We start from the raw sequence: 25,584 nt of genomic DNA on the forward strand, positions 1-25,584 counted from the left end.
GGAAACTGGTTGGAAAGATGAAAGTGAAGCACCTGAACATCACCTGGAGATCCAGACAGAAGACACAAATGTTCCTGTAAAGATGGGTAGGTCTTTATGTTACGATCAATAAAAAGAAAAAGCAGGTCGCGTTTAGTATACCTTCTGTCGTTAGCTTAGCATTGAAGTGCTAATGCTAGTTAATGACGTGCTTACGTTCTCCGCTAACCTTAGCTCCACGTGTGTGTGTGTGCGCGCGCTCTTCCAACGAGTATCAATGCTAATTACTAATGACTCGAAACGTATGTTATTGTATCATTAGTAATACAAAATAATTAGTTTATAAATTATATATTCCATTATAGCGGATAAAAGAACAATTACATTCTGATCACAATAACTGTTTATTGTTACAGTTTATGTAATACATTAAGGATGAGTATGATTACCAAACAATTTGCAACCCTTAAATACATCTATAAACATGTTATTTAAAAGGTGACATTTAGTCATAAAGTGTTCCCCGCTCTGGTATTGAAGCTCAGGAATGTGGAAACACTGGATAAGTTCTCCACAGACATTCCAGAAGAGAGCGTTGGGTTAATTCACAACAGAAACAGTGGGTGAGTAAGAACACCGGAGAGATAAAAGCCGTCAAAGCGGCTTTGCTCGTGTTTCTTCTTAGAAGAATTAATCAGAAACCGTTTATTTGCCAGGAATGTTTACACAAACGAGGAGTCTTTCTAGGCAGAAGGTGCGTACATGAGACATGAGACGTTAGACGAGACAAACAACAACAGTGCAATGGGTATTAAATTAAGTATAAGATAAAGTGCTCAGACAAACAGAAAACGTTAATGTAAGTGTATGTTAAAGTGACATTTGTTTAAGTTAAAAAGTTAAATAAGAGAACATCATTATCCACTCAACAGATTTCTCTTTTCCATCTTTGTGTTTGTAATAGTATCCTGAACATTTGATTGTGTGTAAATCATGTCGTCTGTAGAAAGAACCATTTGTGTGCATGTATGCCTTTTTTTATTTTTACTGAGTCAAAAGCAGGCGGTTCTCCAGAGTATCTGTAAGCTGCATTCTCTCTACTGACCAGCAGGGGCGACTCCTAAGGTAGCAGTCAGTGAGACAATGACTACTTCTCTTGATTTATTCCCTCAGTAAACATGAGTTACCTTAAGCATTCCTGCTTTAGGGCGGGCTTACTGTGATTGACAGGTCGACAGCAGAGACATGGACGGCCTCCTCATGAACCCTTGTGAGTTTCACAAATCAATGGTGAAGGATTCAGGACGGCATCCTCTAGCATCTCTGATCTATGGCTAAATAGTTTGTTTTACTCCTAAAAGAATAAAAAGGTCTCTGCCTCCGTTTCAGGGACATCTTTAGAGTGGAGAAGGTTCTGATGTCCTGATTTGTTAAAATGTGTTGCTTGCTGCGTGTTGGGAACACGTTGCAGCCGTCAGCTGTGGCAGTCGGCTGCACGGCTTTGGCAGCAGCAGCGCTACAAGCCGGCATCAAGTAGAGAGTCTGACTTGACCCGATAACTGCAGCTCCGGCCGCTGAGAGCACAGTAGAGACGACACAGGATGAGCCGGCGATCATCATCTACATGGCTGAAGCGACACAAAAGATGGCTTTGCACAACAATGGCAGCGCATCGAGAGCCGAGCACGCCAGGGCAGACTGCACCGCGACTCGGCATCGTAAAACAAACTAAAAAAAACACCAATGAGGAAATTGGATTTCACAAACTTCGACCTTGGACAAAGACAAGTGAGGTTTTGAGCCAGTTTCAAGACCTACTACACATCCTGTGTAGCTTGACATCATCACATCAAGGAAGGACAGAACATTTCCTGGAACCGCTGGCATGTTCTGCTGACTACGTACTCATGAATAATCATGATTATCAGGACTGACGCAACACGCCTAATCAAAAAACAAATAAGGCTCCTGTGTGTCGGTGAGGCTGGAGCAGCTCATTAAAACGGAAAAACAAACATCACTGCAGCCACTTAGCTTTCCCAAGGAGAGTATTATCAGGCATGAAAACGGGTCAGGGGTGAAAAAGGTGAGAAGGATATTACCCCTCTAGGGGGTCCGGGGGCATGCTCCCCGGTAAGAAAAATTTAAATATTCCATATTTTAAAGCATCAATCTGATGCATTTTGAGATGCTTTTTTTGCCAACCTGGGGAGAGCTGGAGAAACTTAACTTCAGCCATGAGTCAAAAATTATTATGGCCTCCTTACTGAGTATTATGCAAGCCATTTCATGCCAGCCTGTCACTGGGTCTAACATTTACTACAAACTCATGAGGGGTGAAAAAGGTGACACCAGCGGGAGGGTGACGGGAGAGTCAGTGCCGAACAGCGCCACTCGTCGAGAAGCTGACAAACTATGATCATTATGGGTTTAATTCTTCTTTTGTCAATACCCAATTGTACATATACTGTATATACACACACACACACGTTCAAAAGTTTGGGGTCGCCCAGACAAATGTTCAGTTTCTTCACAATTTCTCATGGAATAGCCTTCATTTCTAAGAACAAGAACAGACTAGCGAGTTTCACATGAAAGTTCTCTTTTTCTGGCCATTTTGAGAGTATAATGAACCCACAATGTGATGCTATGCATAGGAAGGCCAGTTGTATAGCTTCTCTCACCAGCATAACTGTTTTAAGTTGTGCTAACATAATTGCACAAGGGTTTTCTAATCATCCATTAGTCTTCTATGCGATGAGCAAACACAATGTACCATTAGAACACTGAGTGATAGTTGCTGGAAATGGGCCTCTATACACCTATGTAGATATTTCATTAAAAAACAGACGTTTCCACCTAGAATAGTCATTTACCACATTAACAATTTATAGTCTATTACTGATTAATGTAATGTTATCTAAAAAAACAGTGCTTTTCTCAGAAAAATAAGGACATTTCTAAGTGACCCCAAACTTTTGAACGGTAGTGTGTGTGTGTATATATATATATATATATATATATATATTTTGTAGACTTAATACTTACAATACTGCTGTACAATACTGAATATTGTTTTGCTACTACTGCATTTCACTTCATAATATTACACTTATATGCCATAATATGTATAATGTACCAGCCTTTTTATTTGACCATATTATGTCATACTGTTACACCACTTTACTTTGAGGAGACGTCACTGTTAGTCTAGAACACTGAATAATGTTTCCACCAGTAAACCTGAACATGCACACCTCTCTCTGTGTGACAGTGATAACCGCATAACTATATAGATTATAATTAACTAGAGGATACACTTTTTCCTTCACGTAGATCTTAAACCCTTAAATATAAACAGGAGCCCGGCCACCCTACGGAAGAAACTCATTTTGTTTTTTTTAATAAAATAAAAGTTGGATAAAATCTCCATTGTCCTCTCCTTATATGTAGTGAGGTGTCGATAGGTAGAACTAACAGAGCCGCTGACTCGCCGCTCTCCTGTCTGACGTCACACGCTGCCACGGACTCTCCGCTGCCAGTAATCTCACTCGCTGTCTCCCAACAACGTTAGCTAACGTGTTAGCAGGCTGACTAGCTTGCTATTATTAAACTGGTGGGAGGGAAATGAAGCCGCTGTAGACATCTTAACGCTGATTGGCCAAGACTCGACACGTCAAAGATCTTCTATTGCTAAGATGATCACGACCTCAGTTTTTTTCTGTGTCCCACTCCAATCTCAGAAACGGCGGACAGTTGCCCCCCCCCCTTCCCCTCTTACCCCCTCCTAAAAACAAAAACTCTTCGGATCTACACCATTCACGTAGGTTACCTATTTTGGTTTCAAAACGGCGAATTTCGTCTAAAGGTGAGGGATTTTCATGTCTGATTACGTTGGAGCGTGTAGGAGTTGAACATTTTGGAAATAAAAGCCACACGCTGGAGGTTATTTAGCCCACATTTAAAGCCAGGAGTAAGTAAAAAAACTAAGCCAGGTACGTATATCACATTTGACCTCTGCATCCTGCTTTAGGAACAGTGGGCTGATGCGATATTGACTCATTATTATTTATTGTAAATCTGGCATTTCAATACTGCTCTAAACATGCGAGCCAAGGTTTGTGATGACATGGAAACTGGAAGAGCAGCACATTAAATAAGAGGATTGTTTTCAGAAGCCAGTAGAAGTGAGATCAGCATCAACATGTAAGAGCTTTCTGCTTTATGAACAGGAAGTTAGACAGCAACCATTTTAATAATTGATTCATTGTTTAAGTTATTGATGAAGCAAAACTACCAAACATTCTGTGGTTGCAGCTGAGGATGGGAAATAATATTAAAAACGATTTTATCAATCCGATCCCATTATGGACGCCTCTTATTGATTCCTGATCAATTGTTGGGTGGAAAAAGACTACAGGCATACTATATTTTAACTTTTTTCACCACCATTTACGGGAAAAAGATTCTCAAACCATTTCAAAAAGGCAGTATAAACTGTAAAAAAAAAAAAAAATCTAAATGACCATTTACTTTGTCGTTTACAGCTATTTGTTTAAAAAAGAAATCAAAGGAAATAAATTGCATCGTTAATTAAATAAATAATGTTGCCATTGGTCGTTTTCATGAAGATTATGACGATTATGATTATGATCTTTTATATATCTCTAAAGAAAACCTCTCAGATGTCACAGATTTGTTTCTCCGCAGCTCCATTTTAGTCGTTTCTCTCTTCTCTCCGGCTCAAACAAACGGAGACGTGACACGGTGGCTTTGTGCAGACGGAAAACATTGATAGTCACACGGGCGCATGATTCAATCTGAAGCAGAGCAATGAGACTGTGGGCTGTTGGCACGGCTCGTAGACTTAATATGTGTTAAGATCCCGCTTGCCCCTTGGCACACTGTGTCCGATGTACGTATTGGTTTACATTGCAGCGGTAAGCGTCTTTGGAGCCAGGCGGATGCTGATGGGTTCTCAGATACCTATTCCAGTCCCCCGTCCTCCCTGCGTGACCGTCGGGGACCGAGAGGAACGATCAGATGTCCGCCGTCTCAGACATCTCACCATTGTTTGAAAAAACCTCCCACCACTCACTTCATTATTCTTTTACTGCACTGAAACTCTCCCAGAGTTGGATTCCCTGCAGCCCACTGAGGCCTGTTGATAGAACCAAAATGGCCCGGCCCGACACTGCAGAGACTTCTGTTTATGAATTGTGTCGAGTTACCGCTGGACTCTGGCGCGAGTGTGAAAGAGGCGACGAGTGAGGCACGGGGAACACAGTGAGGGGCTTTGTTGCTCCACCAGATAGCGGCAACTGGGAGTGGACCGGGATGGAGAGGGAGGTTTGGGAACGGTGATCGGCTCCTAGTCTGGGGTGGAACGGTGCATGTGTTTGGCACTGAAGCAGAGATGGGCCGCTTATCGTTTCAGGATGCAGACACTGTACATAGGGATGGGCATCATTTGGGTTTTTTTCCCCCGATACCGGTGCTAAAACGAGCTTTTTTTATTGCCAAGGTAATTTTTTTTCCTTCAAATTAAACAATATATGAACCGTTTAAAGTATACTATAAATACAAAACACTTGACTTCAAACTACAGCGTCAAACTTTAACGTCAAACAATATATTAAAAGAACAGACACAGCACCAGGTGGCCTGCTAGGGACCGTGTGCAACAGAACTCCACTCAGAAACTGTTGGATTCTACAAACTGCTGCTTCACTGGACTACACGTTATCATCAATATCAACTGGGAGAGCTTTTCTGAACCAGACGGCGCTGTTCTTGAATTCACAAACACCAACTGACCCAAGGAACAAAAAAAAGCATCAAGGCAAACCGCAATGTGGCCACAGCGGCATTTGCTCCTGTGCCCCGCTGTAGAAGCGGGTCACCAAGAAGGACTTTGCCATCGAGTGGAAATTGAGCGGATTGCGGGCACATCCTGCCACATGTGGAACCCAGCACACATGTGGCAGCTTGTAAACACGGTCACGTAAAAGGATGTCTGCCAGTTTTCCATGATGCTACGTACGCGCTCACAGGAAGTTGACCTCCAAACATTCTTGACTTGTTCGTCAAACGGCTTCCTGCCGAGCAACGTCAGCGCTGCAGACGTGTGGATGTAAATACAGAGCAACGCTCTCATTGTCCGAGCGACTGAAGTTCAAGGTGAATCATTAGGAGCCGAGAACCTTGACGGGACGTACATTGAAGGGAACAAGAGAAAACACTCATTCCCCTCTTTAGAGGCACGGCTAACTTAAACAAAGGGAAGAATGCTTCTAAAAATGTGCACCGTCTTCTACTGGGCGTTTTAATTATTTAGTGGAGAGACATTTGAAAGCTTTTGATACTAGTGTCAGTACGATACACGGCTTTGGGACATGTACTATATTTGTATCAATACCCAACAAAGACATCATTTTTCTAAAACCTTTTGCTCTGAGTAGTTGGTCCGAATGAAGCCTAGTTTAAAACAGGCCAAATTATATATCTATCTATCATATCTATCATGTGAGAAAGTGACATTCCCCCTCCCCCCCACTCTGAGGCCAACTGAGCCCCAAAGAGGAAATAGCGCATGTGCTTTTGAGAAGTGCTGAGTTTGGCAGACGGACGGTCGATCTGCAGGAAACGTGATCGTGAAGGTCGTTCCTAGAAGGGGACGACATTCCAGAGGAGGGACTTTTCTGTGCGTTTTCCATGTTGGAAAATATTATTGTAACCCAACGTTTTCCAGATGTTTCATTTGGATCTCGTATACATCAAATGTTTAGCGCTGAAGGAGACTCGTTAAAGAGGAACTCACGGTTTTCCACTGCAGCGCTCATAAAGGGCCGTAGCATAGCTGTGTGGCTCTCAGACTGTGGGGCGCGACCCTCTAGCGGGGCGTGGAGGTATTACAGGTGGGGCGCGGGGGGGAGATCCAGATTCTTAAAAAAAAAAAAAAATGTTTTTTCCTTTTTAAATAATCCTTTATTAAAAAGATGTGTAGAGAGAAAGCAGCTCCGTGCAGCCACTAATACAACGTGATGCTCACATCTCACTCATTCTGTTTTTCACAGGTTGAACGTTATTGTTATTATCTTGAAAATATATTTAGTGCAAAACAGGTTATTTGCAGCTTTATTTGCATTGTTCTAACAAAGTAATTTAAATTTTCTTCATTCCATTATTTGAGAAAGCACAAATGGAGGAGTCACAAAAAGTTTGATAATTTTGTTACAATTTTGTTGGGGCCCGAAAAATTTTCTTCCTCCAAAGTGGGGCGCGACAAAAAAATTTGAGAACCACTGCTCTATATGGACAGCTTCCCCGTGTTGCATAAGGTCTCTCACCTGGTTAGAAGAGACATCGATGTGGACTAAATACGTTCTAGAGGTTCTGGTCCGGTCCCGGGTCGACTGCCCCAGTGTGCCTTTTATACTGGCCTCAGGCCAACCATTATTTTTAATCCCTGGCTTGTTTGGTTCAGTCAATACAAGCTCAGTGTTTGCAAAGCGGAGTTCATCCGACAGGAGCTGATCCCCTTTCACTGCTGCACCTTACAGCCACTGCTCTGTCTGAAGCACGGACACAATCAACAGATACCGTTTAACCCGCCAGGGTTCTCTGTACTGGCCCACACAGGGTGGGACGCACTGGGGGGACAGGAAACCAGTGCCTTCCAGCTGCTGACGAGGACGTTGTTTCGTGACAAACTGAGCACAGGGTTTCTACAAATGCTCTTGTTCTTAGCAGCGTGACGCAATACAGCTGCATTCCACAAGTCAGCAAAGCGGCTTTAGGTCGGCGAGGGTCTCCAGGTTCCAACAACTTATCCGGAGAGTCCGGGCCTCCGCTTCTACTCCCGCAAGGGAAGGGAACCCTGAACAGTTTGTTTCAACAGGCTTGACCAAACAAAAGAGCAGCGCGTAGCATCCCCGGCTGAATTGTAGTCTGGAGTCTTTAACTGATGGTTCATAAAAGGTTTATTGAACTCACCGCAAGAACTATGAAGAAAAAACGGAAAAAGCAGTTAGTTAGCTCAAGCTCTGAAACGGTAACAATCTAAAACAATATGTTCTCAAATTAACTTGAACAGGTACTAACCGTGTGCCCAAATCAGCCAGGTGCTAAAACTAACACATCCGTAACCTTTTTATCACCATTTCCCATCGTTATGGCAACTTTTCATTTCCTCCCGTTTATTACCACCAACTTCTGGTTTTGTCCCTTCTAATAAAAAAAAAGGAAACAAAAAGAGCGCAACCGGAAATGCACCAGCTGCAGTAACAACTTTAAAAAAAAAGATAAACTATTAAAATACTTTACACTCTCAGGTCTTTTACACAGCGTTAGCCTCTCCCTCCCTCACCACCACCGAGGTGCGCTTGAGCCCCAACAAGCTACAACCAAAAGGTAAAACCATTACTCAGTTGATTAAAACAGCCATCAGTCAGAAATGGAGCCATCGTCTAACTCGTTGACTTCTTGCTTCTTTGCGGAAAATTCCATGTGTTGACTTCACCTCATTGTACGGTAAGGGGGAACAAACCATGGCCTCCCAGTCCTCCCAGTGTAATTACTGTACATGTGAGCTGGTACAAATGGTCTCGGGGGGGGGGGGGGGGGGGGGGGGGGGGGGGGGGGGGGCTGCGCTATTTCTGACACCAGGTCCCGCGTGACGCACTTGGATGTAAGGATAAGAAGAAGGCCAGGTCCAAAAGCACACTAACCCACACAGAGGTTTACGAGCTGTTGCCACAGTGCGTGTGTGTGTGTGTGTGTGCATGTGTGTGCACGTGTGTGTGTTACAACAGCTGTAAGGCCATCAGCCATGGCTGATGCTGAGACAAAAGGACTCCCTCTCCTGTCAAAGGCCACACCAGAAGCCCAGGGCGTCCTTTGCTTCCTGTTTCTGTGTACAATCTGTTCCGCAAAACAAAGAGAAGGGGGAGCCGTGTAGAAACAGGGGTGTGTGTGTGTGTGTGTGTGTGTGTGTGTGGAGGGGGGGATTGCAAAAAAAAAACATAACACGCAACACTCAGACAAACGCGTCCATTGTGCAAGCGCTCACAGCATCTCCTGTAAAGAGCCGCACAGCTCAACAGCTGTACCTCGCTGTTGGTCAGGCAACACGTACGGAGCAGCTGGCACCGTGTTTCTGTTTTGGCTTCTTTTCTACCTTTAAATTCACAAACGGCAACATGACAAGGGTGTAAACCTAAGCCTAAACTCGATTTCATGAGCAATGACCTGATTGAGTCAGTCCACTAGATGCGTGTCAGGACATTCCGCAGTTTGACCTCTGAGATCCAGAATGAAATACTCAAACACACCTTGTATTTGTTTGAGGTTCTACACAGAAAAGCAGCAGAGAACGTCCTGAATAGATTAAAAGAACGTCCTGAATAGATTAAAACAAGTCATGCTGGACACAATGAACTTGAGCGTAGGACTTCATCCAGCTAACAGTAAGCATGACAGTTCAAAGTAGGAGGTGCATCTCCAGTCTACCACGTTTTTACAGCTTATCTGAGAATCAGAAACTTACGTAGGCCTGACTGGGAATCCTTTCAATACCAGTAGAAAAAAAATTATAGTACTACTTACAATTTGTCCTGTAATAGTCAGATTTCTTATAGCAATAATAATAAAAAGGAGTTCAGGTTATTAGTTCTTAAAATAGTAGAATTTGGATGTAAAAACAACGACAGTACCGCTCAACCTCATTGTCAGACAGAATAATGAACTCTAACACGGCCAATTACTGCAAACGTCAGTGATGTGGTTAAGAGTAACACACATCCCATGAGGTCCATGTGGGAATGAGGGACACACACACACACACACACACACTCAAATCAAAAGGTAACACACATGCTGATTGGTGCAGCCTGTGTGATACTGGACCAATCGGTGTGCTAACACCGCAGGAGGAGGAAGATGTCCGAGCTTGCATCCACTTCACATGGAACTTTTTTTTTTTAAACCTACGGATCACCCAGAACCAATGGCTGCTTTCCAGAGTGGAGTAGACTTGACCTAATGTCATCGACAAGGTAATAATGCTGCTGTGGCACTACCTGCCTCCAGCTCTCTGGTAGCGATACTGAACTCACTGCCACGCGGCGCCGGATGCGACCATTTCATAATTCACAATGAAAAGGAATCGTTTATCCAAAGAAAGTGCCATGGGAGGATCTCCAGAGATCTAGGCTTCTACTCAATGTCCTAGCTTTGTATGTGAAGATGTTATTTTACATGATGGATCTTTGCTGAATTTGTCAGTTCCTGAAGTAAAATAAAGTGAACCGACTTGAATTGAAAGAGTGATTAGTCGAGCAATTTGGGCGTTTGTCTCCAGTTCAAGTCTCGACGTAGATGGAGATCATGTTGAAATGACCGAATGGATAAAAAGGAGACGACGGGCCGCTGGCTGGGCGGGAGGGAGGGGCTGACATTGCTCAACTACGTAACCAGACATGACAACAGCAGAGCGCAGCGCCCCACCGGAGCAGCATCAATATTTAAGCACAGCGCGTTTCTGCTCGGCCGCTCCGGACCGAATACATCTGCCCTGTCACCCTCTTTGACGGGTCAATACAGACCTACAGCACACTGCTGCGGGCTGATCCAGGGTCAGTTACGCTACAGGACGGGCAGCGAGACCCTCAGGCCCGTCCCAACAAATAAACCCACTTCTCTACTAGTGGCGCTCACGTCTCGGCCCCTATAGGACATGAAGGCCATGGGGGGAACGCAGCACTGCGGGTCTGTAACTGCCCTGACAGCACACTGACCGACTCATTGATTGCTGTGAAAACACAACAGTCAATTGGTACAGTGGACTTTCCGTTGCACATTTCGATCTGGACGTGGTACAAAGAGGGGGGGGAACTCTTCCCCGTTAGAGCGGATACAGCGGAAACACCAGGGTCACCACGACCTTCAGACCACCACAACCCCCTATGTCACCGTCCAAAAGCCATTTCCCCAGACTCAAAGGCCAAACAGTGCAGCCTCTATGAACGTGAGCCAGCGACGGCGGATAATTAAATCTGCAGTAATTTCATGGTGGTGAAACCGGCTCGACTCCTGATGCCGAACTACTCGCTCGCCACGAAGACCCGATGTGTTCTGACTGGAACACAATAGGAGCTCTCTTTCACGACCTTGAGAAAAGAAGAAGGAGACCAGCTTTTCATCACAAACTACTTGACCGGGTCGGGCGTGGGCGCTCATCAGCTGCTTCAGAGAATAACGAGCGGGGAAAGGGAGACTGCTTTTCAACATTTGTTCATTAGACTATGCGACTGACTGCAGGAAGTGACCCTGGACCAGCAGCATCCTGTCATGTTGAAGGACACAGCGGAGAACCTCATGTGGATCCAGAACCCGGCTCGTCAAGACCCGACCCATTTGAGACCGATACCCAAGAACCCGAGCCATGCAAACTGACCTGAATTCATATATTTCATAATTTTTAGTGAAAAACAAAAGATTAAATAAAGTTATATAAAAAATAAAAATCATAAAGTTTATGATCAATAAATAAAAAAGTAACATTGTGAGAGTCTGTTCTTTCCTTTACGATTATTCCTGAATTTCATAAAGTATGCAGGGTTCATACACATTCTGACAAATGGATTCATGACTTCAACCCAAATGTCCATGACAAACATTTAGTGAAGTCTGGGTGTAAACAGTAAAAAGTGAGTAAATGTAGTATTTAAACTAACAATGAGAATACAAAGCATACAGTAAACCTTAAATGACTCAAATGAATGAGACAATAGTTTGATTAAAAGAATAAACATTTATATAGATGCCTGTATGTATGCCTGCTTATATTTTGAGTCTTTCTTTTAAAAGCATATTCATTATTTCAAACTCAGCGTAAATGAACGTCATGAACACATGAATATAACACATTTACATGAACACATGAATACAACACATTTACATGACTTTTACTAAACTTTTGGGGTTTTATTTTTTTCAAGGACTTTTCCAGGACTGGAAATAATTCCATGATTTTCCAGGTTTTCCATGAGCGTAAGAACCCCGAGTGAGGCTTCATTTCTCACTTCTGCCATGATAGACGATATTCACGATAATATAAATTACAGTAGATATCAGGGAAAGGCTGGGTTTGGGTTTCCGTCTCCGGTTGGGACTGACTGTAGAAGCGTAGATAAACGGTGTTTGTTCCAACTTTTTTTGAGTCTACTAGCCCCAGAAAATAAGCCGAAGCGTGCTCCCTGCCTGCTGCCGTGCTGAGTTGACATACAAACACACAGTATATCAAAATCTGTGGAGGAGACTGATGTTGTCCTTGACCTTCACATCTCAAGATCAAACTTGTTTCAGGACGAAGGCGTACCGAGTTATCTGGATAAGACGGGAACGCGTGTGTTTTACCCCCTTCAACACAGCAACAGCGAGCATCGCCCATCGGGTGTTGCATCACATCCTGTGTATCGATGGGCTAAATGGTCACACCGTTTCCAAAAGTAACAGACTGGCCTTACTGGCTCGGGGCAGTAAATGTTTACTACATGTAGAGAGACTGCTGTGTGTTAATTCATTGTTCCGTAAAGCAAATGTAACAGAAACAAACAGACAACATGATTTGAGACCTATTCACCACATATCCTTTAGGTGCAGCATCTTTAAAACACAGAGGGTCAGTGGTTTTAAACTGGTAGGAACAAAGTATCTGTGATCCCGGTTTGTTTGTGGAGCTGCTATAAAAAAAAAATAAAAAATAAAAAAAAAATCATGCTATATTATATTTCTGGAAAGTCTATTGAGAAACTGTTCTGGCATCAGACATTTTTAATTATGATCGCCAACTGACTCACTCTGGAATGTAAACATGGAATTCCACATGATGGCCTTCCCTTGAACAGTCTGATATTTCAGCTCACTGTGTTGATAAAATGAAAGCAAAGTAAGTGGGTCATCGCTTCTTGACTAAAACAAGTATCGCTACCAAATAAATACACTGCCAGTGATGTATTAATAATCTCTTCTCCTGTCGGCTGGTTATCGCTCTTCTCAGCCACCTCGACATCCTGACAAACCTCTTCTCTGGACAGAAGACAGCACTTGTTGACCAGAAAGAGGGTAAAATACCAGTTGAGGCCTTTGTCTCCGTAGCAGGAAGCGAAAGTTATTTCCTTCATGCCTTTACAAGCTTCCAATGTGTGGCGGCATGAAGGCGTGGCAAAGGGTCACTCAACACCTGGCTGGCACGGGGCTTTGGTAATGAACGTCGTTGTTCACCTAAACGGTACTAAACTGCACCGCGGGGTGAAACCAGACAGGCTGAGGGCCAATGCTAATGCTAAGGTGGTGAAATATGGCGATCAAGCACAAAAATACTGACGTCAGAGACCCACAAACAATACGCAAATACGCCATCTTGAAGCTGTTCCAAGGTGCCTTTGATGGAGCTAGGCTAACCGTGTTGGTGCTAAGCTAACTGTGTTGGCAGTGTGGAAGTTACCTCTGAACACAAATAAAAGTGATATAAGTGTCAAACAGGATCACTTTCCAAAGTGTCTAGACATTCTAATAAATACTATGTGACGCAATCCGAGTGACTCATAGAAATCCATTTATTAATAAATATATAGTGGATATTATAGTAAAAAACAAATATGAGAACAGAAATACCAACAAGGTCCTTTAGTAACAGTGTCCTTTTTAACTAATTTGATATAGTAAATTTCCCCGCTCACTACATATCAGCTCTTTAACACATTTAAGGGCTTCTTCACAAAGACGTTCATTCATGTAAAAATGTCATAAGGAAGCAGCAACGTCCACAAAGCTCCTCTGATTCATGCCGTTATCCACATTTATCAGAATTATCTGCTTGAGCTGCATCAAAGAACTCCATCTCTAATTCAGAAAGGGCACTTAGGGATAGAAGGTTTGTTTTAAAGAGCGCTACAGTCTATGTAATGCATTTCATGAAAGTCTTCTATTCATAGTCGAGATGTTTACAGTGCAGGCTTTGGAATAGCTCTCTATCCCAGAGTGAGTAACCAGCGCAAATGCATCAGGGCCACGGTGGATTAGCCGGGCCACTCCTGCCAACAGTCACTTTGATGCTTATCAACATGTAACCTTGACAATTAAAAAGGCAACTCTGGGTCAGATAAGCACACTGCAGAAGTTACTCTTGAATCCATTGCAAGATGGGACATGATGTAAACTGGTGGATGCCAGACTGAGTCACTGAACCAACCCACGGATACGATGAAGATGCTTTTGTCGCACAAACAGGATTTTGGGATACATTTCAAAAAGGATGCGTTTGTTGAAGGCACTTTGTTGGAAGAACACTGATAGGTCGCCGCTTGCGCTATGTGGCAAAAAGTATGTGGACATCCAGCTCAATATACTGTACTTTTGGACAGGTGCCTGCTGTGACCCAAGTTCCTAGTTCCACTGAAGTGAAAGCCAAATGCCTGGGTGTATACCAATATTTTAGAAAACAGAGCTCTTTAAACTTTGTGGTAACATTTTGGGGAAGTTTCGACATACCAGAGGCCTCATGCACAATGTCAGCGCCATGAAGAGAGGTTTGCTCTGCACAAAGCCCTCAACCCAATCCATCAGGTCAAACCTCACTAATGGAACATATATAAAATAGTTCTGATCCTTACAGCTGGTGCAAGGCTGCAGTGTTCATGCAACACGTTTATTGTTCATGGAGTACACAGAAGGACAGAGCAGCGCCATAAAAACATCAGCTGCACTCAGTCATTCCTCCCATCCGTCGGCCACAGCTTCAGTCTTAAAGCATAGCTGAATATGTAAATGCTACACAAAAGAAGCAGAGGTGCAGGTGACCTAGAAGGTGCGTTCAGGGAACAGCACGTGCTGTTTCTGTCTGCACATGTGCACAAGACCTGGCATGTAACTATCAAGACTTTTGAGTCATAATTCAATCAATTGCATAGTGATTGAATTATGACTCGAAAGTCTTGATTATAATGAGTGATGCATAATCCATAATCCAACCACTGTGCACCTGTGCGGGCTTACCTTGTCCAGCTCATCGTGCAGCTCCGACAGGGTGGGTCTGATGAGTTTATCCCCCAGCGGCGCTGCCGTCTGCCGGTAAAAATCGATGTTGGGCACGGCGTCGATGGTGTTGTGGCCAAAAGTCCTCATGTAGTAGGTGTGGGTGTGGGTGTCGTAGTGGTAGTGGTGCTGGCCCCCCGTGGATGAATGCAAGCTGCTCTCGCTCATCACGGTGTCCCCGTTCTGCAGCCCGTCGCCCGGCGCGTCCGGAGAGGTCGCCGCGCTCTCCGCTTCGCTCGGGTCCGCGAAGTTCACCACCCGAAACCTGCCTTTCGCCTCGTCGCCGCCGCCGACAGGACCCTCTGGAGGAGCGGCGGGAGCGGCGGCCGCGTCGCTGGACGGGACCGTGGTGGAGGCGTCGGAGCTCGGGGACTTATCTTCCGCGGCCCCCCCGGCTGCCTCGGTCACGATGTCCACCTGGAAGCGGCTCTGGCTCGGGGTGGGACCCGGCGGCTTCGGCCCCGCATCTGGGACGAGGAAATCATAATCCGTCGCGGCGGCGCTCTCCGCCGAGGCGGAGGGTGTGGAGGATGGCGCTGACATGGCACAAAAAAAACACACACACAAAAGCGTGGAAACGTGGACACAGTGTGCGGCACAAAAAAACGCACGTTCGTGGCCCACAAACTAACGTGGCAGCCCGGGAGTCGAACACGCGACCGTGTGTCTGTGGACAGGGAAGAGCACGCTGCTCTGCCCGCGCACAGGCTCGGACAGCGGGAGTAGCGCGTTAGCTGCCTCGGAACATGAGGCTACAGGGAAGTTTAAACGCTCTCACACTCCTTCTTCCGTGGAAATAAAACCCCAAAACAGTCCCGGTAACTTTCTCTCGCTCGGCCGCTGGACTGAACCGCGTCCAGCCCCGGTGTGTGTGTGTGTGTGTGTGTGTCGTGGTGGGATGCTGGCGTCGACCTTGCTGCAGCTCCTCCTAGACTCCCGGAGCTGCCCGAGCTGCTATTATACACACTGCAGTCGGCATCACGAGAGGGTGGGCACCCGCTGAAGCCTCGCGAGATGTCATCCACCGCGACTCTCTTTTGTTCCTCAAAGGGGGGGAAGTGTCGCGAGAAGGCATCGCGTTGCCCAAACAGAGCGCGTGACGTTGATAGGCTGGAGGGAGCGTTTATGGGAGGGAGGAGGAGGAGGGGAGGAGGCGAGGAGGCGAGGAGGGGACGGGGTGAAACTGCACCAACAGGCCTGTGTGTGTGTGTGTGTGTGTGTGTGTGTGTGTGTGTGTGTGTGTGTGTGTGTGTGTGTGTGTGTGTGTGTGCTCTCTGTCTCTCTTTTTTTTCTCTGTCTCTCTCCCTCTCTCGCTCTATGTATCTCTCTCTCCTCTCTCTCCCTCCCTCTCTCTCTCTATCTATCTCTCTGTATTCTCTCTCTCTCTCTCTCTCTTTATATGTCTCTCTCTCTCTCTATTTATCTCTCTGTATTCTCTCTCTCTCTCTCTCTCTTTATATGTCTCTCTCTCTCTCTATTTATCTCTCTGTATTCTCTCTCTCTCTCTCTCTCTGGGAATTATATGGCTTCAGGAGGCTGTGACGTGTTTGTGGTGTTTGAGGATGTATTACAATACAGGTGAAGTGTTTGTAATGTATGAAGTGTATGTAGTGTATGAAGTGTATGAAGTGTATGTAGTGTATGAAGTGTATGAAGTGTATGTAGTGTATGTAGTGTATGAAGTGTATGTAGTGAATGAAGTGTATGAAGTGGATGTAGTGAATGAAGTGTATGAAGTGTATGTAGTGGATGTAGTGTGTAGTGTGTAGTGTGTGTAGTGTATGTAGTGTATGAAGTGTATGTAGTGAATGAAGTGTATGAAGTGTATGTAGTGAATGAAGTGTATGAAGTGTATGTAGTGGATGTAGTGTGTAGTGTGTAGTGTATGTAGTGTGTAGTGTGTAGTGTGTGTAGTGTATGTAGTGTATGAAGTGTATGTAGTGAATGAAGTGTATGAAGTGGATGTAGTGTATGTAGTGTATGAAGTGTATGAAGTGTATGTAGTGAATGAAGTGTATGAAGTGGATGTAGTGTATGAAGTGTATGAAGTGTATGTAGTGTATGAAGTGTATGAAGTGTATGTAGTGAATGAAGTGTATGAAGTGGATGTAGTGTATGAAGTGTATGAAGTGTATGTAGTGAATGAAGTGTATGAAGTGTATGTAGTGGATGTAGTGTGTAGTGTGTAGTGTGTGTAGTGTATGTAGTGTATGTAGTGTGTGTAGTGTATGTAGTGTGTAGTGTATGTAGTCTATTGAAGTGTATGAAGTGTATGAAGTGTATGTAGTGAATGAAGTGTATGTAGTGGATGTAGTGTGTAGTGTGTAGTGTATGTAGTGTGTGTAGTGTATGTAGTGTGTAGTGTATGTAGTCTATTGAAGTGGATGAAGTGTATGTAGTGTATGAAGTGTATGGAGTGTATGTAGGGTATTGTAGTGTATGTAGTGTATGAAGTGTATGTAGTGTATGAAGTATATGTAGTGTATGAAGTGTATGTAGTGTATGAAGTGTATGAAGTGTATGTAGTGAATGAAGTGTATGAAGTGTATGTAGTGGATGTAGTGTATGTAGTGTGTGTAGTGTATGTAGTGTGTGTAGTGTATGTAGTGTGTAGTGTATGTAGTCTATTGAAGTGTATGAAGTGTATGTAGTGTATGTAGTGTATGAAGTGTATGAAGTGTATGTAGTGTATGAAGTATATGAAGTGTATGAAGTGTATGAAGTGTATGTAGTGTGTAGTGTATGAAGTGTGTGTAGTGTATGTAGTGTATGAAGTGTATGGAGTGTATGTAGGGCATTGTAGTGTATGTAGTGTATGTAGTGTATGTAGTGTATGTAGTGTATGAAGTGTATGTAGTGTATGAAGTGTATGTAGTGTATGAAGTGTATGGAGTGTATGTAGTGTATGTAGTGTATGAAGTGTATGTAGTGTATGAAGTGTATGTAGTGTATGAAGTGTATGGAGTGTATGTAGTGTGTAGTGTATGAAGTGTATGTAGTGTATGTAGTGTATGTAGTGTGTAGTGTATGAAGTGTATGGAGTGTATGTAGTGTGTAGTGTATGAAGTGTATGTAGTGTATGTAGTGTATGTAGTGTATGAAGTGTATGTAGTGTATGAAGTGTATGGAGTGTGTAGTGTATGAAGTGTATGGAGTGTATGTAGTGTGTAGTGTATGAAGTGTATATAGTGTGTAGTGTATGAAGTGTATGGAGTGTATGTAGTGTGTAGTGTATGAAGTGTATGTAGTGTATGTAGTGTGTAGTGTATGTAGTGTATTGAAGGCCGAAGCCTTTTAGGCTCACACACATGTGATTGTTTCCCCACCTGTGTCCCAGCACACGTGTTCACCTCTAGCAGAGAACATATATCACATGTCACTGAAACCGCCGCTCACACAAGAGCTAAGTCATCTAACCAACACTGCTGAGGCCGCTGTTGTTTTACAATACATATTTCATGCTTTTTAAAAATGTAAAATAAGAGCACACGACACACGTGCATGTCATGCATGACTGGAATGACAGCAGTATTTGAACTCCGATCCAGTTCCAAAATATCTTTTCAATGCTGAACTACAAAACACACTCTTCAACCAAACACCAGCTTATTCTGACTCAAAGTGGTGCAGTACATAGAATGTGTTACATTATGAACATTTCAAATATACAAACGTCAATACGAAGTTAGTAAAGGGACCCGAGAGTCTTCGTTTGTTCAGCATGAGAACAATAGTGATACTTCAGGAGTGAAATACCGCGTGGAAGAAAGAAAGTAAAATAGGAAGTGGTTCCAACTGTATATATATATACATATATACATATATATATATATATATATATATATATATATATATATATATATATATATATATATATATATATATATATATATATATGTATATATGTATATATATATATACAGTTCTGCATTCAACTATTAAATAAAGTACAGAAGTAATATTTACACATTTTACTTGAAGTATGAAAAGTATTCATGCACAATAACAGCCTCCCATCAGTGTGTGAATGGGTGAATGTAGAGTTAAAGAGCTGTGAGTGGTCAGAATCCCAGAAATAAACAAGTACAGTCCATTTATTACTCTTGAGATGATGTCTCCTTCTTAACAGTGAGTCTAAAGTTGATGCTACTTTTTTTATCATAATATATGTTTATCATAATATCAAAGAGCAAGACAAAATGACAAAATTAGCAAACGCCAGATGTAAACAGGTCCCATGATGGGTCCAGTGTTCCTCTTTAATGACATTGACCTATTGATTACATGACCTTCTAATGACCTTGTGAGACTGCATTGATCCGCTTTAATCCGGTTTTGGCAGTAAATGAAGTTAGACCATGAGGGACAGCTCAGTGACCCAATGAGCACCTGATACTGGAACAAAGCACTTCGAGATGAAGTAGAGGGTTTTTACAGCTTTTTATGTATTTGTTGAATCATCTGCCTATTATTATTATTATCATTATTATTATTATTATCTTACAGCATGCCCCAGTAAAGGTAGAGGCTGATCACAGCTTTTCTGGGCCAAGGGCCAACTTTAAACCTGAACAAGCCTCGAACTACGAGTTTATTCCAAACCCAGAACGTTTACTGAAGGTTGAGTGTTGCTTTGGTCAAAATAAAGCAGAATAACTGCTAAAGACCTGTTGTGTCTTCATTGCTCTTGACATTAAAGACCATGTAGACTACAGATGTGACACGCCAGTCATTCCCAGTGAATACATGTTGTGTCAACATATTAGTTATGATGTCATATATACAGAGGGAGTGATGAAATGAACACGTGACATCTGGCAGCAGCATTAGTGTCACAGTGATGACGCCTAATACAACACAAATTGAACAACTGTCGTTTTTGTGGTCAGAAACTGATCATTGAGTGGGAATGACTGGAGCAATGCCTTGTGGGATATGGGATCTCAGGAAGATGACATCATATGACATCATCAGAGCAGACCTGGCAGCTGCCTTTAAAAAAAGACGTACATGTAACCAACAAGCACAAGGCGTAGCAGAAGGAGTGTCATAAAACCCATTAATACATTCATCTACAACACAAGATAAGAGCCCTCCCTCAAGGCGGGCCCTGGGGGTCTGGGTGCTGAACATGGAGAGATTACATTTGTAGATCTCAGTATTTGAAATGACATTTCTTTGTTGTCTAAAATACAATGGGAGATGTAACAAATATAAATAATAATTTGAATGAAGTGAAGAGAAAGGTGTGCTTTGTGTAAAGAGCGTTACTATGTAAACAAGAGCTCATTCTTGTGGGTCGTGTTTGGGTTTGAGAGATGCTAACTAACTACCTCCCCCACGCAGTGTTATGTAGTATTTAAATAATTCTGTTTTGTTTGTGTACTCACAAGCAGCTATTGTTTCTGATGACGGAAGGAGCTCATGAGCGATGCTGTTATTACATGAACACGCCCCAAGCAGCCCGTTAGAGACGGGACCTGGAACTACTGGTGAAACTGAACAACCCCAAAGGGAAATAAACATCACAGAATCATCAGTGAATTATAACAAGTATACTGTCACCATTCAGGATATTTATGCTGGCGGCACTAAGAGAAGTCAGCGGATAAAAAGATGCATCACCAGGTTTAATAATCCAGGGCCTCGTACAGTATATCATTTTAGTTTCTTGCTTTTTCCCCCAATAGCTACACTCACATTTAGAGTATGATGCATTTGGCCTAAAAAAGCAACGTATCCTCATACAACTTTTCATAAAATATCCTCCAAAAAGTGACACCTCGTTTTGTGTGTGTTTCCCCACATCAACTGTAACAAGACGTCTGCCTGTGGATCATCAGGGTGAGATGGAAGCAGAAAACGTCATATTTAAACTGGCATACTGTATCGTTCTAAAATATTTGTGGTGTGAATTGATCTATATGTGATTTACACAATAATAATAAAGCCTGAAGTCTGATTCAATTCAATTCCATTCATTTTGTATTGGCCAAAATCACAAAGTATCCTCAGAGGGCTTTAAAACCTGTACACACACAACATCCTCTGACCTTTGACCCTCACATCGGATCAGGAACAACTCCCCACAAAAAACCTTTAAAAGGAAGAAACCTTCAGGAGAGCAACAGAGGAGGATCCTGTATCAGGATGGACAGAATGTGACAGATGTCATGTGTACAAAAAAGAGTTACAACACATTCAATGAATATATACAGAAAGTATTCATATAATGAGAGTAATAAAGGCACGATGAAGAAGCTAGAACTACCTAAAGTAGTTTTGATTGATTCCATCAGGGGAGGGAATAAAAGTCAGCCCACCGAAATGTTTGATTACACCGATTTGATTTCTTAAATTAACTATTGTACGTGAAATAGAAACAGCAGTACAAAGACGGGACGCTCCCAGACGGGACGCTCCCAGACGGGACGCTCCCAGACGGGACGCTCCCAGACGGGACGCTCCCAGACAACGTGGAGTCTGATGCTGAGGGACACACGTTTATTTCATTGTTTATTTGTTGTTGTTTTGTGTTGGTTTGTTTTATCAGAATCCAAGATGGCAGCATGTTAGTCCATGTCCTCGTCAGTACTCAGTGTTGTCTGTTTTGTTTTTTACCAATAAGTCTTTTAATTTTTACTTTTAACTTTTCATACTGAACTAACTGAACTGTTGGGAGTAGTTGGTCAGGTCCAACCCGCCCACACCGGCAGCCCACACGTTGAGAGGTGTCAGACGCACTCAGGTGGACGCAAGGCCTCAGCAGTGAGCTGAAGCCTCCAGGACGTCCTGCAGCAGTGAGCTGAAGCCTCCAGGACGTCCTGCCGCAGTGAGCTGAAGCCTCCAGGACGTCCTGCAGCAGTGAGCTGAAGCCTCCAGGACGTCCTGCCGCAGTGAGCTGAAGCCTCCAGGACGTCCTGCAGCAGTGAGCTGAAGCCTCCAGGACGTCCTGCAGCAGTGAGCTGAAGCCTCCAGGACGTCCTGCAGCAGTGAGCTGAAGCCTCCAGGACGTCCTGCAGCAGGCTCAGGTTTCCTGGCCGGTCTGGCCGGCCGCCTGTGCTGCAGCAGGGCGTCATGCTGGTAATCACACTGTGACGGGCGGAGTTGTTTCACAGCGGGGTGGAAGGTCAGACCCCCCAGAATCTGGGGGCTCATTAGCCAGGAGGACTGCTAATCCAGATAATGCCGGATATCCTCAGTGTGGCGCTCTGCTGCTCCACTGCGTCTCCACTTAACAACTATAGCATCCAGTTTACAAAAGACTTGTTTTCTTCTTCCGTCTTAACTGGTCTGTTGAGGACTAGACTTCTACTGGCTTCTGGTCTTCACCATCACCACCATCTTGTCACTGCTCGCTGACTCTTCACCTTCATCATCGTCAGTTACAAAACAGAGTGACAACAGTCGTGTTGTGTTGTTCAGTCGTCCCACACTTTATTCATCTGGTCCTGGATAACTTAATCAGCCGCATGAGGCTCGTTACTCAGCTATTTGCTCTTTTTCTTCTAATCTGTTATTGGTCCCCACGCGGATGGACTTGGTCCAAGGTGTTATGGAACTCTGCATCAATTTAAGAAATTCAAAGTGAAGAACTAAAAGTAAGTATTCAGTTGTTGGTGTAAGTTCCTGAGGGCGGGGTCGAGTGATGTCACTTCATACTGAACTATGTCTTTGTGTTTCAATCTCCTCCATAGTCGAGGATTTACCTGAACGTATAGACTCACACCTCTGGACAAACAGCAGGTGGACAAAATAACAGAAACACGACTGATCACGACACATCATGTGTCCAACAGAACATAAAATGGCCTCAGGAGGGTCTGACATGCGGATGACTGAAACATGGCGCTGTGCCATCCCAAAGGCCCGCTGTACAGCAGGTGACTCTACATGTAAACATGTGATGAGACGGGCCTCGGAGGAGCCGGGAGCGGAGGGAATGCTAGCAGCTAGCAGCTAGCGAGCATTTGCTCGTCTCCTCATGATCAGCACACTTATTCTGGAGCCACGCGATCAGCAAGAGCATCGTCCTCTTGGAGGAAGGGGAGGCCTCACACATCGAAAAGAGACTTCAGAGCAAGAGATAACCTTGAAACAGAGGTCAAAGGTCCCAATCTCCACCTCACAGAGGAGAACTACACCCTCACACACTTTGTGGGAGTCTGTGAGGGTTTAGGTCTTTGAGGGAATTACCCATAATTCATAGCAATGTGGCGTTGAACACGGGGCGGAAGCGTGGAGCACATGCGTGTTCAGCCGGGTATAATATTACATGTACACTGAAACATTAGGGATTACAGATGGGACATGGAATCAGAGGAATGGAAGCAGAGATTATATTTCACAGATTTATTCGTCAAATATTTTATTTAATCATTGCAGATATTTTGGCAAAAACAAGTCAATATATTATTTTAAATGACCTCTTGTCTCGTGAGGAAAGAGCCTGGAAGATGTTTGAATCAGGGAGATTCAAAATATATAAAATAAATACCCACCATTGTAAATGATATGTTATGGCATTATCATGGGGACGGGTCCTGAGAGAACTTAGAGGTCATTGAGAAATGACCTTTCCTCACCATAAGGCCTTTTAACAAGGAGAGGACGTCCTGGTAGCCCATTGACACAAACACCTGGCCGCATGTCCCCGAGAGGAGAGCGTACACACTGAGTGTTGTGCACACACACACACGGCATGGGGGTCCACGCCGAACCCTCAACGCCCAATGTCAAGGAGAGCCGCGCCCACGCTGTGGAGAGACGCCGTCGCTGGTTGATGCTTGACCCGTTACCTCTGTGTACGTGTGATACGTGTGTCCTGCACCCACTGAGCGCAGCTCTATCATAACTGCTGGTCCAAATGACAAGAATATGAGCCATGAAGAAAACTAAATCCCTCATGCATGCAGCACTAGTATGACATGTTGTTGAAACGCAAATAAAAAGACATTCTATCAGCCAGCTTCCATGTCTCGTCCTGCCTCCGTTCACCGCAAGATGAGACGTGAGCCACCGGCTCTGACCCGGGGTCACTTCTGCTGTGACCCGTCTGAACCAACGGGGCACAGATGGACCCCCGCTGTGTCATCCATCCCAGCAGGAGAGACGTGGCCTTCAGGGTCAGTCTGCAGAGACATGCTCAATTACCACGTCACCTGGGAATGTGCTCCAGAAAGGCTTAAGAAAATACATAAAACACATAAAACGCGTCTCTCATTCCTGAAACAAATTGTAGAATAAAACCACCAACAAGCTCCTCTTTCACCTCCATGTTCACTCCATAAATAAAGAGGCATTTCCAGGTGAGGAAACCAATGAAAAGAGGAGACCACAGAGGGGAAAGAAAAGGAGGCTGGTTCAAACATCACTGCACATATTTAGAAATAGCAGAAGATGTGACCACACACTTTACATTAACGCCTTCACACACATTACACACTTTATAGTATATAGTTTTGCATCTTTTGTAGTCTAAATTAATCTAAATTAATACACTCTGCAGCTGTACATTTCATTCCAGTTATGTGTATTCTATTTTAATTGTGTGTGTATATATATACATATATATATATATACATATATATATATATATATATATATATATATATATATATATATATATATATATATATATATATATTACTTTATTTGTATTATTTTATTTTGTATATATATTTCATCCCTGTTGCTTTTTAATAAAGTATATATATATATAATCTTTGTGGTCATTTTCTTTCATCTGTCTGTGGTCGTTTGGCGTCTGCTGGTCCTTTTGGGTCTCTGTTGTCGTTTCGGACTGTTCTTTGTCATGTTTGTGTCTTTGGAGTGACTTTGCATCTGTTTGTGGTCACTAGTTGTGTTTATTGTCTCTGATGGCCAAACAAGCCACTGCTGCTGTGAGAGTCGCTCAGCTCATTGTAGAGGGTCCAGGTCTCTGTGAGGAAATATGGAGCTTTTCTTTCCTCCAACAAAGACATGCATTGCATATTTTGAAATGAAAGTATTAGTTTCAGCTCAGCAGATGAGTGACAGGTGTTGTTATAGCTTCCCGGCAGAGCGCTGTGTTGCATGCTGGTGTGCTGGAGTTGATGCATCATCAGAGGTTCGTTTGTTTTGAACATATCCGTGGCCTTTCAGCAGCAGGGCGCTGTGACTTTCACTGAGGACGACTTCTCTCCACCTGAAGGTGACAGCTGAGCAAAACTATGTGCCCTTTACTCTTTATCTAAAGATTATAGAGTCATGCTCATACTTTCTAATATCCACTGATCAACACGTGCATGCTGTGTTTAGATGCTGGTGGAAAACCAAATGCTGTGAGACACATTTTCAATGAAAGCTGAACAAATATGATGTGGAATTCTTAACGTACACAGGTTGAATTTGTGGATAGGAAGATGCATTTTAATCACCATAATTCTTATTCTACTTCATTTTGATGTGAACCAATTCTCCTCTGTCTCTATAATCCTGTCTCCAGCGCGTCGTGAACATCACACCTGT

At 43.5% G+C, this 25,584-nt stretch overlaps 1 protein-coding gene across 1 annotated transcript in view; it reads right to left on the reverse strand.

The window, feature by feature from the left end:
- Positions 1-15,618, reverse strand: part of slc12a2 (solute carrier family 12 member 2) — a gene marked incomplete at its 5' end in the record, with an annotated part of 54,315 nt that extends 38,697 nt beyond the window's left edge. Inside the window, one exon of the mRNA XM_079235091.1 lies at positions 15,037-15,618. Coding sequence (XP_079091217.1) covers positions 15,037-15,618 — 582 coding nt within the window. The remainder of the gene's footprint in view (positions 1-15,036) is intronic.
- Between the last annotated feature and the right edge of the window lie 9,966 nt (positions 15,619-25,584).

The sequence above is a fragment of the Taurulus bubalis genome, assembly GCF_910589615.1.
Source record: "Taurulus bubalis genome assembly, chromosome: 19".
Lineage (NCBI taxonomy): Eukaryota > Metazoa > Chordata > Actinopteri > Perciformes > Cottidae > Taurulus > Taurulus bubalis.